The sequence below is a fragment of the Cyrtonyx montezumae genome, unplaced genomic scaffold, assembly GCF_038088225.1.
Source record: "Cyrtonyx montezumae isolate F1298 unplaced genomic scaffold, pur_monq_1.0 scaffold_15, whole genome shotgun sequence".
Classification (NCBI taxonomy): Eukaryota; Metazoa; Chordata; class Aves; order Galliformes; family Odontophoridae; genus Cyrtonyx; species Cyrtonyx montezumae.
The window spans coordinates 1359014-1376949 of NW_027071881.1; the positions used below are offsets into that span (position 1 = coordinate 1359014).

At 47.5% G+C, this 17936-nt stretch overlaps 1 protein-coding gene across 2 annotated transcripts in view; it reads left to right on the forward strand.

The window, feature by feature from the left end:
* TYW1B (tRNA-yW synthesizing protein 1 homolog B) overlaps positions 1 to 17936 on the forward strand; it is a 74525-nt gene that overhangs the window by 46050 nt on the left and 10539 nt on the right. For both annotated transcript variants that reach the window (XM_065731690.1, XM_065731693.1), the window contains one exon: positions 12430 to 12540. In XM_065731690.1, coding sequence (XP_065587762.1) covers positions 12430 to 12540 — 111 coding nt within the window. The remainder of the gene's footprint in view (positions 1 to 12429; positions 12541 to 17936) is intronic.

A 17936-nucleotide genomic window follows, 5' to 3' on the forward strand; every position in this document is an offset into this window, starting at 1 on the left:
CTGCACGGTTCCTAACATCTCCAGGGATGGTGACCCCGTTTTCCCTTTGCAACCTGTCCTTTCTCCCCATCAGCCCCTCCTGGCTTGGCTGCTCCTTCCTTGCCAGGGAGAGCTAGAGCTGCAGAGGGGCTGCAGAGGGGCTGCATACATTCACAATTCCTACCCTTAAGGTTAAACAGGATCTTTCTTTTGCCTTGAGACTCTTCCTGGAGGCTGCGGGAGAGCTGGGCACTTGGTTTTTAAAGGATTTTGTCTGTGTTGATACTCTGTTCTGTGGGGCTTGGCACTGGGAGCCAGTGCTGTCCTGGCAGCCTCAGTGATGATGACCTCTCACTTTTTCATCTCTGCTCGTGACAATAGTCCTTTAAAGCACTCAAGGGAGAAGCAGAGTGCATGTGTTTTTGTGCAGTCTTAAGAAGGAGAGAGTGCGTCTCAGATGCTGCTTGTGGCATCTACACAAAATGAAGTTATTATCTGCAGTTTATTTTAAAGCACTTTTTTAATCTCAGCCTCTAAAGTTGAAGTAGCTGGGCCTAATGCCATGGGCTGGGGTTGTGCAGAGCACTGAGTAATGTTCCATTCAGCTGAACACATTACTGCTGAATTCCTCTTCTCACCAGCCACATGTCAATGGCTCCAGTGGATCAGATGTGTTCGTTTGGGTCATTGAATCCACTCATTTGACATTTCAGGAGGGACGAGTTGACAAAGCATCTTCAAGACTGATCTGTTATCTCAGAGTGAGTGTAAAATTGATGCAAATGAGAAAATGGGTTCTATGGAAACAGAGCACTGAGCCCCAGCGAGGTGAACCCAACCAGGGGGACAGATTGCTTTGGAGAATGAGAAATCCTCTCCAAAGAAGTTAGCTATGGTGGGTCCTGCACTTCTTTTGGGGCAGGATCCTGGCAGGTAGGTGTAATACTGTCCTAAAGGATGCTGTAATCAGCAGGGCAGTCTGTGACCTCCCAGTTCATGTGCCCCATCCCTTATTCCATTGACATCACCCGCACTGAGCCTTGTTAACTTGCAAGTTGTGTACTTGAGAGCCAAGTTCTGTGTTTCCTCCTTGGACGAAGGTGCTGTTAGATTTGCCAGTGTAGGAAATGCAGGAATTACACCACATGGAGTCAGAGTCTTCGGAAGCTGCCGAGTTGCTGGAGTGCCTTTCAGATAAATTTCTGGGATTTATTGTCTTGTACATACTTAAATATGGAAAGCTGGTAATTAGTAAAAGGTCAAAGCAAATTGGCAAATCAAAGGTGATTTATTTCTCATTTCTCATGCAGTGAAGGCCCTTGTGATGGGCAAACTTGGCTTCCCTCAAACCTTGCAGTTCAACCTTTTCAAACTGCAATAGATGCCATCACTGCACTGAATGATTTGGGTGGGGTCTCCCTTTGTTATTATCCCAGAATAGCTCTTGGCTGCTCACCCATCTGTTTGTTGGAGGATCTGCTATGAAATGCGCTGTAAATCATCCTGAACTAGTTCTAAAACCAGAGGCAAGGAGAGGAGGGGGTACTTGGGGTGAGGGGTGGTACCTCATGCCCAAGGCTTGCGTTCAGGCAGCTGTGTGCAGGAATGGGCCGTGCAGCAGGGCCCCAGTTTGGTGCGACTTCGGATGGCTTCTCCTACGTAAGGTCTTCTCTTTCCTCTCCACCCAGCTCCTGCCAGCTGAGCAAATCCCTCTGATTCTCTGTGCACCGCTTCTGGTGCATCTGTGAGAGGACAGCTGATGTGCAGATGTGACACAGCTGTACTGCGTTCCAGGTGAACTGGGCACAGCAGTGCACTACACAGGAGCACGTGAGAGCTCCGTGTGATGCCTCAAGAGCATCAGAGTAGCAGTGGCAGCCCCTTTGCAAGCAGGAAGGTTGCCTGCCCTGCTGGTTGCAGGCTTGATGGTGTGCACCATGATGCTGGCTGTGAGCCTGGAACAACTTCAGTAGGGCTGGAAATGGATAGGGCTGGGACCGAAGACTTCACATACCACTGTCTTCTTTGTAGTGGCTATATTCCACAAATTTTCCTGGAGTTTAGCTGTAGGGAGTGATCCTCCTTTCACTCCTGGCACTTCTGTGCCCCAGCATCAGGCAGGAGTGCTGTCAGCCCCCATCTCCTGCTAATAGAACAGAGTTCTAATAGAAAAGGCAGCTGACACGCTGAAGGCTTGCTTACCTTTGCATTACATCTGTCATTTTAGGTTGTAAACTCCTGAGTTAAGGTTTTACAAGATTTCTTTCTTGCTAAGAATGCCCTCCCAGTAAGAGAAATTCTATTTCACGCTCCTCACTTGTGTTGCTATTTATTCAATGGAATGGGCAGAATCTTCAGCAAACTGTGGTGGGGCTTTCACTTCTATTTTTAGATTATTCACTTTTGTTTTTAATTCTTTTGGACAAAACACCCAAGAAAAATATAATCCTTTGCTTCACCAACGGTGAGAGTGGCTTTTAAGTGAGGTCCTTGCAGTTCTGTGGCAGATGAATCTCTGCTTTCATCACTGTTCCAAGTTGCATTGCAGGTTAGTTTTGAGACAGCCAATGTCCATGTCATGAATTACAGCCACGATGCCCTCTGCTTTTCCATTATCCTGCAACTGCCAACTTAAGCCATCATTGTGATGGGATTTGTTTGAATGCAGTTTGTTCTCCTTGCCCACATCCCCCATTGCTGAGCAAAAAGCACCGATTTTGTGGAGCGTTCTGTTAAAGCCCTGCAAAATGTTAGGGGACATTGTTTTCCTGGCTGAGATTTCACACCACAGAGGTCCGTAATGAAGCATCCAAGTCTCTGTGTGGATGTATAAATAACTGCTGGGATGGCTTAAAAGTATGGAGCACCTGGCAGCTGCCATGGGAAGGTTGGATTCCTCCATTGGATCCGTGTGCTGGTGAGTGTTTTGTATATTCTTTAGCCCGAAGCATTTGGCTGAAGTTGGCCTTTTTTTAAACTGTTCTTCTCCCTCATTTGCTTTGTGCAGATCAGCACCGTTCAGGTTTTTTTCTCTCTGTGTTAAGATGTTGTGCATGTTGCTGTTCGAGGCCAGTTGCCCTTCTTGTCTCTTCTCCTTCCTCCTTGCCTGTAGTCTGCTTTAATAGCACCCTTCTCCTGACCCCCAGGGCTGCAGCTGTGTTTAGAGGCGATGCTCGAAGCGATGCTTTGCTGGGACCACCCTGCACAGAGCAGCACCAAGCCTGTGGTGTGAGCTGTGGGGACAGGGGGACACGGCAGTGTGGAGCTGTAGGTGGGACATGTGCCTCTTTGGAGGCGCGTAAAGCAAAGCTGTGGGGTGGCTCCAGCCTCATAGAGTCCCCAAATCATTAAGGTTGGCAAAGAGAGCTCTGAGATCCCCAAGTCCAACCGTCAGTCCATCCCATCATGCCCACTCATGGAATCACACGATCATTAAAGTCAGTAAAGACCTCCAAGATCATCTAGTCCAACCTCATCCCACCCCCACCATGCTTACTGACCATGTCCCCCTGTGCCACATCTCCATGTGTCTGGATCAACTCCGGGGATGGTGACCCCACTGCTCTCTGGGCAGCTGTGCCACTGCAGCACCACACTTTCAGGAGGACAGCCCCTGCCATGCTCCCGGCTTTTGTCCTTTTGAAGGCAGTGGCACCACCTTGTGCTGATGCTTTTTCTGAATATTCAGTGCTAAGCATGCTCCTTCCCCAAGGCAATGAAATCCTGCAGGCTCTGTGGTCTGCTTCATGGCGAGCTCCACGTGGTTTCTGCTGATGAATCGATACGGTCGGTCCTAATGCTGTTTCATCTGAGGTTACGTCGTGCTGCATCCATTCTTTCCTTGGGTATAAATTTCACGTAGCTCCTTGAAACTGCTCTAGGTGCAATAAAAAGCAATAATTAATCGCAGCAATATTGCCACTGGTGATTTACAAGAGTAAGTGCATTAAAAGTGAGTCTGTGGAAAATGGATAAGGGGCAGTCATGGTTCTGATTTACTCCGAAACATTCTCAGGTCTCAGAACAAAGCTGTTACTGTGTATGACTTTATTTGTAGAGATTTTAAACTAAAACTGAGGAATTACTACCAAAGTACGAAGCAATAAAGTAGATTACAAGCAATAGATGGCAAGTACAGGAAGAATAATACTGAGAGCAGCATGACTTAGGATGCTCATTCAGGAAGGTAAGAGGGAAATGTGATTTATTTCTCTCCCTGGTTTCCATTCCGGGCTGCTTATCCCCATGCTCAATGCATCAGTGCACTGTGTGCGGGCTGGTCTGAAGCTGCTGCTGGTCTGAAGCCTGGCTCGGGAGCTCCTGCTCACTTGTTGGTGTCTCGTCAGGGTTTTCTTTTCATTTCAGGGCAGGATTTTAAATCTTTTTCAATAAAAGCTGTTATATGACCACATGGGAACAGCCACACTAACTCATTTCTCCACAGTAAGGGTGCAGAGCAGAACCCCAACTTTCGTGTTTTATTTACTACTGACGGCAGCTTTTTGAGTTTTTATTTTCAGGGCTGTAGAACAGTAAGAAAGTGGTGTCTGACAGATAACAGCCTTTCAGAATAATGGCACAATTGTACTGTTGTTGTGCTGTGAGAGCTCGGGCAGGGAGATGTGGGGTAGCAGTGCTGGACCCAGGAAGCTGCTGCTGTGGAGCACTCTCCTTTTTTGAGCAGTAAGGTTGAATTGTGAGCTTTGCTCTGGTTTTACAGCAGAGTAGCTCATGCACTAATTATTCCATGGTAAAACGCACCTTTTTTAGCAATGAAGACAAAGCCTTGGCTTGCTTTAAACTGGTGTATTAATAGCTAATGCTCAGCAATGTATGTCTCCGTAGATACCTACGCAGCATAAACTATTCAACTTTTTCACTTCAGTGATGGTATTAGCCTGAGGAAAGGAAGCTGCAAACTTCTGTGCTCTGAGCTGAGTTAATCTTTGAAGGAAAAAAAAACCCTCTTCTGTGCAAATCTGCCCGGCAGAACACTCACAGGCGCTTGCAATGTGACTTTAGGAGGACGTCTCTCCTTACAGTGCTCAGGAATGGGTGTGCTGATGGATGAGCCTGAGCAAAGGGGTGAGCCCTTTATTTAAGGGGAGGGTCCTGGCTGCCAAAAAAATAATAGATTCGTCTGCCATCCTTGCAAGGGCACCGAGTCTCTTCCTGCTGATGCTCTCCTGAAGCATGGTGGGGCTGGGAGAGGCAGAATTTGTCTTGTTGGCTCTCTGAACCTGCACTGTCTCCAGACTGGACTGGAAGGCTTTGGAGAGCTTTGAAATCTGGGGCGTGCTGGCATTTCATCCTTCCTTTTGCTGTGCTATGGATCTTTCATCCTTCGTGGATTTTATGCATAAAGATGTGTTGCTGAATGTGGTGAAGAGATGCTTGGCTGCAGGGATTTTTTTTTTTCCGATCACATCCCTGCGACAAGTAATTTCCAAGTGTGAAAATTGCTTTGATATCTTTATTCAGGACATGCTTGCCTAGCAAGGCGTTGCATAACCTGAGCACGGGAGGCAAAGCAAGTGGCTGGAGGACGGATGGTCCCACTGTGGGGTGGCACGTGCCGGCAGCTGCTGGGCTGTTTGCTGCTCCTTGCCAGCTGGGAAGCTCTGAAAACACGCTGGGAAGGCAGCTTGCACGTTGAGAGTTCCATCAAAGAACATAGAAATATTAATGAAACTGAAGCTGGCTTTTGAAGTGGCTTTCTCTTTATCTTCTGATACCTGCAAAGGGTCTGTGAAGTTGGGTGAGGGAAAGAGCAATTTTTGCTCAGAGCCTACACCATAATTTCTTCTCCCCCAAGCCTGCTTTTTGCAGTTAGGTAAAGCAGTGTTCCTATTAGCAATATTGCTTTTGCTGCTTGAGTGTCATTAGCTGCAAAATATGGATTTATTCTGATGAGGCTTTATGATGAGGAAATAGACTTTACATTCAGTAAAGTCTTAGAGTCCATTGCTAGAAATTTGTATTGAGGGGAGGTATATAAGTGTTCCAATATCTGGCTGTAAACTGGAGATTCTAAACCAAAACTGTATTTTTTGTGTTGATTTCTAAACTACAGGAGAGTGTTCAGCAGTGCCTTTAAAAGAGCAGATGCAACTGACCACGAGCCCAGGTGAGGGTCTTGCAGAATCATCAGATCACTGAGGTCCAGCCTGAGTCCAGCCCCAGTCCACCCCCACTGTGCCCACTGCCCACGTCCCTCAGTGCCACATCCCCACAGCTCTGGAGCACCTCCAGGGACGGTGACCCCACCACCTCCCTGGAAACCCAGGGTGTAAGAATGGGAATCTTGCATGATAGCACTACACCATTGGTTCTTGCCTCCTCCTCCTGCTGTCCCATAGGGTCAATCCTGCTGCTGCCATCTCCCTGCCCAGTGCACAAAGCATCCATCCCTGCAGCATGCCGGCATGCTCACCTCTTCCTCTCCCCCCTAAGCTTGGACCTCAGATGGTTTATGAAGAATAACGTTACTCGATCTATGAAAAGATGAATGTTGAAGAGGGAATTAAAAATAAATGATTTTTAGGGGTAAAAAAAGCTCCCAAATCTCTCTTGGTTATTGAAGCAAGAAGGGAGTACTTTGTCAAGCTGACGTGCAAAACCTTTATTAACATATCCTAGGACAGTGGAGGCCATCACATCGTGGGCTCTGAGCTGTGCCGGGCAGTTTGGCTTTGAGATTTGGCCGGAGGGAAAATCTGTGCATACAGACAATGCTTTTAAGACTAGAAACATTTCAGGATGGCTTCAAAAGAAAAAGGAACCACCTCAGTCTTGGTGGCTCAAGCTGAGTCTCGACTGCCCTGGGCAGGATGGAGAAATGAGCTGTGTTGGTCTGCTGGCCCCAGCGCTGCTTTGAGCCTGGGCCACAGGGCACTGATGCTACAGGGACCAGGGCATGAAACAAAAGATTTTAGACTTCAGAACCAGTTGAGGAACTATTTTGTTTTAGTAAGTATCTTTCCCACAACTTTCATGTATTTGTTCCTTCTGCCCTGTTTTGGTATTCAAGGGATGCAGTGGTTTTTAGGATAGGTTGGGAAGAAGGCACTGAGAACTGCCTAAAGGGCAAATCCTGCTTTTCTCCAGGTTGGTTCTTCATTCCTGTGTGTGAGCTGTTCATTATGGCACAGAAGGCCAAGCTGGCCTTTGTTGTTTACCTTTCTGGATGCTGTTATATGAGCATGACCGTTGCTACATCGTTTTAGAATGCACTGAGAAGTGGTGGTACCCCTGCTCGGTGTGCTGCTGTGTGTCCTCCAAAGAATGAAGGATGTGGGGAGAGGGGCAGCCAGCCATATGTGCTGCATACCAAAGGGCGTCCTTGGCGTTTTCCTTGGTTGAAGGTATTTCTTGGTCAGTAATGTGTTAAGGTGCCTTTGATGGACTGACTACTACATATAGTCCAACACTGTTGTATTTTCGAGAATTCTGCTGTGATAATCAGAGCAGAGGTTTGGTAATGTAAAGGCTTATTTGTGTAAAATTGCTGAGTCTTTACCTGGGCCCCAAGTTCTTCTCCACAGGGCTGCCCTCAAGGAGTTCTTCCTGCAGTCTGTACTCATAACTGGCATTGCCCAACCTAAGGGCTGCACCAAGCACTTGGCTTTGTTGAACCTCATTCGGTTCACATGGACCCACTTTTCAAGCCTGTCCAGGTCTCTCTGGATTGCATCTCTTCCTTCTGTTGTATCTTGACCCCACTGTCTGTGTCATTGATAAAGATGCTGAAGAGCAATGGTCCCAGGTCAGACCCCTGGGGACCGCCACACGTCACTGGGATCCTGGGGCACAGAGCCTCAGTGGGTTCCTGCGGGGACCCAGCAGTGGTCCCAGGCATCCCAGAGGGCTACAGACCCCACTCCTCCAGCCTTAGCTGCAGGCTGGACAGCAAATGCCCTGTGCCCTGCTCACAGTGGCCTTGCTGTACTCCTCTAGAGACAGAGGAGGAGGTCCCACACAGCAGAGCCCAGTGCCTTGCCTTGCAGAGGGCTGCAGCTTCATTAGGTTCCTAACTGCAAAAATAATAATCCTATAATAGTCTGTTACTCAGGTGTTCCCTTTCTCAGATCAGCTCTTTGTAGAGCACGCTCTTCAGGCACAATCTCCACCAAGAAAAGGCTGAAAATTGCTGATGAATGCTCCCAATTTGCACAGCTGGATTAGTGTAATGGCTCAGAGCAGCAGGATGCTGTGGGCACAGCAGCACACTGCCACCTTGATGTGCTCTAAGCTTTTATTGTGTTACGTTCTGCAAGTTATTCTGACTTCCCCAGCCCCGAATAGGTTTGTTTTAGCATACCTGGCTGCTCTTTTCCCTATGCTCCTGGTTCTTCATTAAGGTCTGAATTGCTGGTTATCAGCCCTTGACTGCAGCCTGCAGGGAGGTCGGTAGAGCTTCTGCTGTATTGATGCTGCTCAGCCATAGTGCGTGCTTCCTGTTGCCGCCCCAATCCCTTTCATTGTTCAGTATGTGTCTGACCAAAGGGAGTATTCTCTGAAGCACTGAATTGTTTGTTCACTGGTGAGGTGCTGCCCTCACCAGAAGAAAGTTTGGAAGAACCTGCTGTTGCTCTGCCGTGGCAGTGGTGCAATTTGCTGTCCTTCTGCTTGTGCCCATCTCCCCTTTCCCTTGCTCTTGGAAGGATCCAGCTGCACTAGGTATTTCTTTACAAGCAAATCTTGTTTCTTCTTGCATCCCCTTTACTTTGCTACCCCCTGGCAGAATGCTGCCCTGCTCCAGCCCTTGGCCATCTGTGTGTTGGGCTTCTCAGCTTTCCCCCTGTTCCCAAGGTTTTTTGCTATATTAACTTTCTTCTACCCTGACTATTCTTAAACGAATAGTTGTTCTTCCTGGAAACATGAGGCAGAAAGCGTTGCAGTATTTATATCCTGGTGCTTTAGATCATTAAATTCTCAGAGTTTAAGCTCTTCTTTCTGGGTTTTTAGTGCTTAAGAGAATCTCCTGGCGTCCTATTGTACAACCAAATACAAATAATCCATTAGTAAAACAGGATTGTGTGTTTGTAAGGATTACTTTGCAGCGTTAGCCCCTCAGTTCCTCTGATCCATCACTTCTGCCATTAAGAAAAGGGCATGAAACTATTAGACAGTGTCCAGAGGAGGACTATGGAGATGGGGAAGGGTCTGGAGGACAAGACATGTGAGGAGCAGCACGGCCCTGAGTTGCTGGAGCTCAAGGAGTGGTTGGTCAGTGCTCTCAGACATAGGGTTTGGGTTTTGGGTGGTGGTGGTGTTTGGGGCCAGGGGTTGGATTCAGTGGTCTTTGTGGGTCCCTTCCAACTCGGGATATTATTCTACAGTTCTGTGGTTCTGTGTCAAGCCTCCTCTGTGCAGGAAGGTCCCAGTGACAGCCCTAAGTGCGGGATTGCCTGATAAGAACCAAGTGCATTTGTTTCCTTTTTAACAACCGTGTTTGTTAATCTGCAAGCTGATTTCATGCATGTTTGAGTAGAAAAGCCTTGCAGTTATTTTCTTTTTAAATGTATTGCTTCTGTTCTGTTTTGACAGGGAACGTGAGCAGCTCGCTCCCGAGCTGCAGGCAGTCCCCCACCTATGGGCTGTGGTTGCCATTGGCACATTTCCCTGCCCACGGGTACAGGGAGTGGCAGTGTCATTCATTAATCTGCTGGAGCTATGCATAAGTATATTGATGATATTCTTTCTGCTCAGCTCCAGCACTTGTGACCAGTTTCTGCCCGGTCCTGTCTCCAGCATCCCATTACCTGTGTGTTGCCTTCACATTCACCCAATAATGAGTGCCAGCTACACCAAGATCAAGCAGATTTGTAAGACTTTGACCACCTCCCACAAAAGATTTCCTGTATTTAATTTCCCCTGTCATTAGGGCTTTCTGTTCTGTTTTTCCTCACCCCAGTGATGCATCAGTGGTGCAACAGGAGGGATTAGCCCCAGTTGCTCCTTAATGAGTTTTCTTTCTATACTCAACACAGATGTCCAGAAATTTGCTTTTAATTTTAGCCCCAAATATAATCATAAAGGTTGGAAAAGTCCTCTAAGATCACCAAGTCCAATCTCAACCCACCTCCACCATACCTGCTGCCCATGTCCCTCAGTGCCACATCACAGTTCTGGAACACCTGGGCAGCTGTGCCACTGCAGCACCACTTTTTCAGAGAATAAATTATTCCTAATATCCAACCTGAATGTCCCCTGGCACAACTTGAGCCCTCGTGTCCTGTTGGTGACCTACTACTAAAATAACCAGCTGGAAAACTCTGTGTTGTGTTGGGCTTTGGTGTGCTGACTGCAGTGGGACGTGATCCTTGGGGCTGGCCCTGTTGGCTGGGCCTGCTGGCAGGCTCTGAAGGCTGATGCTGGGGTGGGACTTCGTTTACTGCTGCCTGTCTGTTAAGCACTGAGAGCTGACCTTTGGGGAGACATTTCTTGTCTAATTGGGTGCCTAATCACATCAGGTGATTGACAGGCCTGCACACATCAGTTGTTCTCTTGTTAAATATTTTCCCTCTCCTTTCCTTGTTAGAAGGTAAATGATGCTAAGGGATTTGATTTAGTAGTTCAGTGGGTAGGGATGGTGATAGGAGGATGGTTGGACTAGATGATCTTGTAGGTCCTTTCCAACCTAATGTATCTATGAATCTATGAATCTATCTGTGCATTTATTTTTGCAGTCTCTCATTTCTCAGTGTTTTTATAAGCTATGTGTAAAGAAGAGGCTGTTTCAATTCACGTAATTGACCTTCAGTAATCATTCTCTCACTAGTTCTTTAATTAAAGCTACTCTTCCATAGTCTTACCTTAAAGACACTACATTTTTTTCTCAAAACACCATTGGATCCTTTCAGGAATCCAATCCTCTGTTTGTTTGTCTCCCAGTGCTTGAGGGAGGACACTGGGCCATGGGCAGTGGGTGCATTGGGAGCACTCAGCACACACTGGCCTGAGCTCTCTATGCCCAACACCCTGAGGATTTGCCCTTTGCTGTTCTCAGGTTGCTTGTAGGTCATGGGCACCCTGAGAAGTAAAGCAGGGATGGATCTGGGGCAGGCCCTTGAGCTGGAGAAGGGCATTGGAGTATGTTTTTAACAGAGTCTTGAGTTCAGTGCCTGTGATCTGCTCTCGGCCAGTAGGATGCTGCAAGCAGGTAAAGGTATGGGGTTTTGTGATGAAAAGCTGTTTGATAGCAGGTGTCCTTATGATCTCATTATTCTGAGTTGAAAAAAAGAACAGAGTAAGCTGAGTAGTGTGCGTGCTTACCCTAGCTGGTGTTGGTTTGGGGTAACCTTGTGTCACTGGCACCTTACAGGCAGTAGATAAGAGAGAATCTCTTAAATCAAGGACTGGATGCACAGAATCATAGAATCATTGAATGGATTGGGTTGGAAGGGACCTCAAGGATCATGAAGTTGAGCCACAGGCAGGGCCACCAGCCTCCAGATCTGGTACTAGACCAGGTTGCTCGGGGCTCCATCCAACCTGGTTTTGAACACCTCCATGGATGGGGCATCCACAGCCTCTCTGGGCAGCCTGTTCCAGCACCTCAGCACTCTCTGTTAAGAGCTTCCCCAACATCCAAATCAGACTCTTAATTGAAGGAATCTCTTAATTCCAGGAATAGAAGCATGGAATAGCTCCCAGGAATAGCTCCCAGGAATAGCTCTCAGGGTGCTGTCTGGAGCTGTGCATGGGAAGAAGTGTGCCCTGGCATCCTGAGGAGGCAGTGGTGTGGCAAGGAGTAGCAGTGCTCAGCTGGCTCTGGACAAGAATGGTGCTGCTCCTGTAGATGCCAGCACTGCATGTGCTGTGTTTGCTCCTGGTGCTGCGCTCTGCACTCTGTATGACAGCAGGTCATAAGCACAGGGCATTGCCAGTGCTTCCTGGTCGGGGTTTTTAATGGTCACTTTGTGCTTCCAATAAAACACTGTGCATTAACTGGCCACAGGAGAGCCATTTTTCTGCAGTATTGTACCTCGTGTGCTGGAAGAGTTATCAGGCAGGGCAGGCAGTCCTCTCACTGTTCTCATTCAGCCTGGCCAGCAGTGGCCGAGCCAGGCAACTCAGCTGGAGGAGAGAAAACAGCCACAGAGCAGCTTCTGGGGAGAATTATGCCTGGGGAAGCAAATCAAAGAGAAACCTCCCGGTTATTTTCCCATTAAGCAAAAGCTCCCGTGGAAATGAAGTGCCTGGATTTTAAAGAGAGAAGATGGGGCTCTGCAGAGCAGAATGTGGCTTGGCTCACAGCTGCAGAGCTGCCTGCTTCAGACAACAATTCAGGTGGCTCCAGGTCTGGATCTGCTTTGTTTTACCCTCTGCCTTCTTGGAATCAACAGATGATTTTTTTTTCCCCTATTAGAATCTGTGTGGGAGATGGGATCATCATCCCTGTGTCAGTGTTGCTGATGTAATTTCCTTTGTTGTTTACTTTTCCAGCAACAGCGCACGGTCTATAGGCTGACGCTGGTGAAAGCTTGGAACGTGGATGAGCTCAAAGCCTACGCTGACCTGGTGTCCCTCGGAAAGCCAGACTTCATCGAGGTCAAGGTGAGCTGCACAGGGCTGTTTTTGCCATCAATATTTTCCCTTTCTCCTCCCCATTTTCCTACATACAGAGCATTAGCGTTATGTGATCAAACACGGTTCTTCCAGAGGTTTCACTGAGGCATGGGGAGCACATCTCTTGCTTTTAATGTGAGGCAGACAAGTTTCTGATACATAATGTGTGTCTTTGGTGTAGTCCTTAGTGTTCTGTACGACCAGCCTTGTAGCAGCAGGCATCAATTTCTGCCCAACAGAATCGTAACCCCGGGTCTTTTTTGTATTCCTCATGAAAGCAGAGACAGATAAATAGTTTTAGACTTGCTTCTTTTATGTCAACCGACATTATAAGCAAAATACTCCGGAACAAACTGATAGTTTGTGGTATTATTCTTCCCATCCTGGACTCAAATTCTGCCGGGGGGAAAAGTGATAATGTGTGCCTCGTTGGTGTGGAATTGATCAGGCTGTGCAAAATGGGAAGATATAGTGCCCCGGGGCCTGGAGGAGCTGCTAACAGCAGCTCATGAGATACAGGAGGGCAGGAGGTGCTTTATCTCGGGATTAATCAATTTAGTATATAGAGAACATAAAAAAGACAAATCACAATGCGTTGTGCAAAAAATCATTACCAGTATTTCCTTCCAGCAGCTCCCCTGCAGACCAGCACATCTACCTTGGTCTGTATGTGCTCAGCTCCATTGCTTCTGCCCTTTCCTTTATTTTTCTCTTGCCTTTTTCTTTTCTCCTTTTTGAAACCTTTTTTTACTGCTGCCTTGAAGAAGCATCCAGGGTTTGCTGCAACTTCCTTACGAAACAAAACCCAAAGCTTTCTGATCTCGTCGATATTGAGTGTTCCCTTTGAGTGTGCTGCTGATAGCTTAATACAGAATAAGATGTTGGGTGCAGTTTGGGACAAAAAACGTGGCTTTATGATGCCTGGTTCGTGTCCCTCAAATAAAACCTGCTGGCAGAACTGCTGCTGTGGGACCCTCCCAGCCTGTATCTGCTCCCTGTCTCAGCGCAGCCTGGTGGCACAGCAGTGAGGAGGACAGAGAAGAGGGGAGGCCCTGTACACTCTGCTTCTACTGCTCTGTCACGTGCAGAGGCTTTAATTAGTCAAATGAAACAGGTGTAAGTTAATCAGTGTTGGAGTGCAGGTTCCCCCCAGCACTCTCCAGGGTGAACATCTGCCTGCAGGGCTGCAGGGTCCCTCTGCCTGACAGCAGTGGGGAGATCAGCATTGTCAGCAAGCCTTTCCTAGCAGAACCACGCCACGGCTGCAGGGAGCAGGTGAGGAAGAAGCCCCTCGAGGTGGTCAGAGGTGTTCCCCGGGCACTTACCCAGCTGGGCCACGCTGCTGCCTGCTCTGCTTCCATTGGGAGCATGGACCCACATGCAGCAGGCTGTGGGGCACTCGGGGCACAGGGCCAGCAAGGCAGGCGGGTGTTCACGGTGCTGGCCATGTGCTATTGGGTGGGTTTGGGATTTTTTTGTGTGCTGAGTTAGCAGTTTTTCGTTTTTAATTCTTTTTCTTTTATTTTTAAAAAGTGCCTGCCCTCCAGTTTCACTGAACTAAAGCAGCGAGCAGTCTGCTTGGATCTAAATGGAGTATTTTCAGAGATATTCCAGCAGGAATAGGAGCCTGACAGAGTGCTGCAGGACCAGCTTCTCCCAGCCCTGGGTCTGGCAGGATGCTGACCTTGGCCAGCTTGTGCTTTGCCCTCTTGAGTGTCCATTGTGCCTCAGTTTCTTCCTCCTCGTGTGGCCAGGTGTTGTGCTGTGGCCACAGAAGCCCTCTGCAGGTGGCACAAGGAAAGTCTCGTGTCTTGGAAATCCCAAGAGCTTAGTGACACACAGAACTCGGGGTGAAGCCTTTCCAAAGGATGCAGCACACGTTTCCCTCGTCTCTGCTAGTTGGCATGCTTAGGCTGGGGGTGGTGGGGAGGGAGCCTGCCTTCCCTCTCAGCTTTTGGTGGAAAAACATCCCTTTAAAAAGTCAGAAATTTTTTTGGTGGCTTTCTGGACCTGTGAATTTGGCTGGAACTGGGTTGCATTTAAACAGACCTGATATTGATGCCACTCCCAAGCTTGTGCATGAGATGCTGTCATGCAGGAGCCAGGTGTTAATGAATCTGAGTGGCATGTAGTTAGGACCTGTTCTGTTTCTTCACAACCTCCGTGAGACAGGTGAAAAAGGCAAAGCCCAGGTCCTGCTGGAAGCAAATAAACAACAAACATTACGAGATCCTGTGAAGCGTCTGCCAGAAGACGAGGCTCATCTCTGTGGGATTTCCTGGTTAAATACTTGAGATAAATGACGTTCATTTAAAATGAATGTAGCTAATCCCCTGTTGCTCCGGAGAGGCTCATGAGGTGGAGTGGGTAGAGATTTAGATTCTTGCAGGGCTTAATACTTGTTCTCATTTACATGAGTATCTTACAGCAGTGGAACTCTGCAGGACCCTATTCTCTTACTTAAGCCAATAGAAGTTAGCAGTGATTGCTGGTGTGCAGAACCCGAGGAAAAGAAGAGTCGGTTGTGGATATTAAATACACAATGATTTTTTTTAGAGCTTTAGTCTGTTTTAGTACCTTGCCATTGCTATTGCAGTTAAACAAGGTTTATGGTTGTATTTAGGACGCAGACCATGCAACTCATCTTTTTACAATGGCAAGCATTGCAGAACACTGTCTGTTTTAAAAGCTGGAGGCTTTGGTTAACACACAGTATGTTGCCACCTACATTCTTTAACCAAAGGAGCAGAACTATTTAGAAGGGGAATGCAAGAGCCTGCCTGGTTTGTCCTCTGCTCAAGGACTGCTTGCACTGTGGTGCTTGGGCAGGGCAGTGGAGATTCCTGGCACCGCACAGAATTTCTTCAGCTTTCCTCCCATCAGCTTTCAGCTGCCTGAAAGCACCTGTCCCTGGTGCCTGGGGCTGGGCTCGTGTCCTGCAGGGCTAAGGACAAGGCTCTGGGCTGCAGCTTCAGCTCTTGGCATCTGAGGCTTTGCTGTGAAATTAAAGTGACCCAGTAAATGTCTGGGAGGAAGGACCAGAGGGACAGCTCTCTCCCACACTGTTCACTCTTGTCATCTTAAACAGTAAAGATGACTTAAGTGCTTAAAATAATGAGGAAAATGAGCTCTGCTTTAATGAGTTTTTAATTACATGCGCCAGTAGGCAATTGCCCCACCTGTCAAAGAGCTGTTCCAAGCCTTGGTGCCATTCCAGTCTGCATTTAGATGAAGAGAAGACAAAGTTAAAAATCACCTGTCCTCATGCTTGCTATAAAACAAATCCAAGCCACATATAAGAGCTTGGAAAAGAAAAAAAACAGCACGGCAGTGTCCACGTGGCATTCTCCCCAGCTGTAGGTCTGCTAGCATCCCTGCACGGGGCTGCTTTGGATAGGTGCTGAGCAGCCTCTGGTGCCTTAATTATTAACATCTGGATGAGAGAGGCAGGGAGCCAGCTTGCTGTTTCTGCTGGTTCAGCTAGAAGTTGCTAATAGACGTATGTGAGGTGTTTGGCTTGGCAGCAGTGTGCTCTTCGTGCCTGGAGCACCTACCAAGGCCTGATAACAAGCTTCTCTGCAAACACAGGTGAGAGATTAAATCTCGAGTGTGGAAGTGAAGCTGCCACATTGTTCCATTGAAAAGCCAATCTTGAGGCCAGCCTGCATTTAGTTAGAAAGGCCTTTCTGAAATCGAGGAGGAAGTTTTGGAGCCCAGGTGCAAATCCAAGCTTCGGTAGGTGGCTCTCATGCTTAAATAAAGGTTAGCATCCAAAGGAAGTGGGAAGCAGAATGCGTGGCAATGGCTTGTGAGGAGAGTTTGCACCCAGCATTTCTGAGCTCAGCATTTACGCGGCGCTCCTTGGGACTGAAGGGAGCTGTGCAGATTTATGGGCTGCTGGAGCACGGCTCTGCAGGGACGTGCAGTGCGTCTGGAGAGCTGGCGATAAATGTTGGGGTTATGCTGCGGAACTAACCATTGCCATCTCTGCTCTTCAGATTTAACTGACACAAATAAACCAACGTCCTTTGTTAAATCAGCTTGAAAGTGACTATTAAAAACAAAGAGCAGCCGACGAGGCCAGATCCGTTCCAGCAAGGAGCAGACATGCATGAGAGCTTGTGTATATAATTTGGACATCGCTGTTGCTCGAATCATAAGCATTTTTATTGCAGGGTGTGCAATCTATCAGCATGTCATTTGAGGGTTTTTATGTTCGTCTTGGGGCCGGGCTGCCCTGCGCCTGGAGCTCTGTAGTCCAGGGATGCTTGGCCAACACTCTGCTTCTGTTAATTCACAGAAGCCTCAATTGAGCACATGTATAATTTGTGGGCTTTGGAGTATTAAAAAAAAGAAATAATAACAATAATAATAACGCATTCTCTCATTCAGCAGTTAAGTTGGAAGTGCTGCTTGGAGGCGTTGTGCACTCCCTTCTCTGTCACAGCAGCACGTAAATTCCTTGCATGCTTGGTGCTCCGCTTTCCCACCAGCGTAACCGGGAATATCTGAGATGCTTTCTGCATTTCCAGGTATCTGTCCAAAGCTGTGTGCCACGAGGAAGATGCTAAAGAATCAGTATTAAATACTAATTGAGACAGCATGATGTTTCTACTGCAGGGAATTTGGCATAAGCACCGGGGTGTACAAGAGAATGGTTTCCTTTTTAATACTTGAGGTCTTAATAACTGCCTCCGTGTATTACTGACAAATATAACATAACCGCCCTAATCAACTGTTCACATCTTTTAAGTGGTATCAGAGCTCTTAATTAACTCAAGTTTTAAGAAGTTGGGGAAGTTGAAAGCTGACGTTCTTTCATTTGGTGTGCTGCTAAGCTGATTTTCATTGATTTGCGCGCGGGAATTAATCAGCCATCCGAGCACTTAGTTATTCCATTTGCCACCGTGCTTTCTTTCCCTGTAAATGATCTCTTTTGAAGTTTATGAAAAGAATGAGTCATGTTGTAGCTTCCTCAGAATCTTCCCCCTCTGTAAGTCATCCGTTCTTCATGCTGCTCCAGTCATCGTCTGCATGATGAGCGAGGGACGGGATCGCTGTACGGAGCTGTGCCTGTACAGCTGAACCTCAGAGATACGAACCCTATTAGTTGCTGCTCTCATATGAGAACACTTAAAGTCTTTTTCAGACTTTCAGAGCCGGGCTTAAAAAATTAATGAGCTTCCCTATTTAGTGCTCCCCTGACTCGGCTGCTGTTGTGCACAGCCAACCTGCTCCCGCCCCAGCGCTGAGTTATGGCACAGCTTTAATATCCCTTGCTTGGGCAGATTGATAGAGGAGGGCAGTCGTAAATTTAAGGGAGAAAGTAATTGCTTCCAAAACCTGTACGGTTCATAATTAGCGTGAATCTGTTTCTTTGTCAC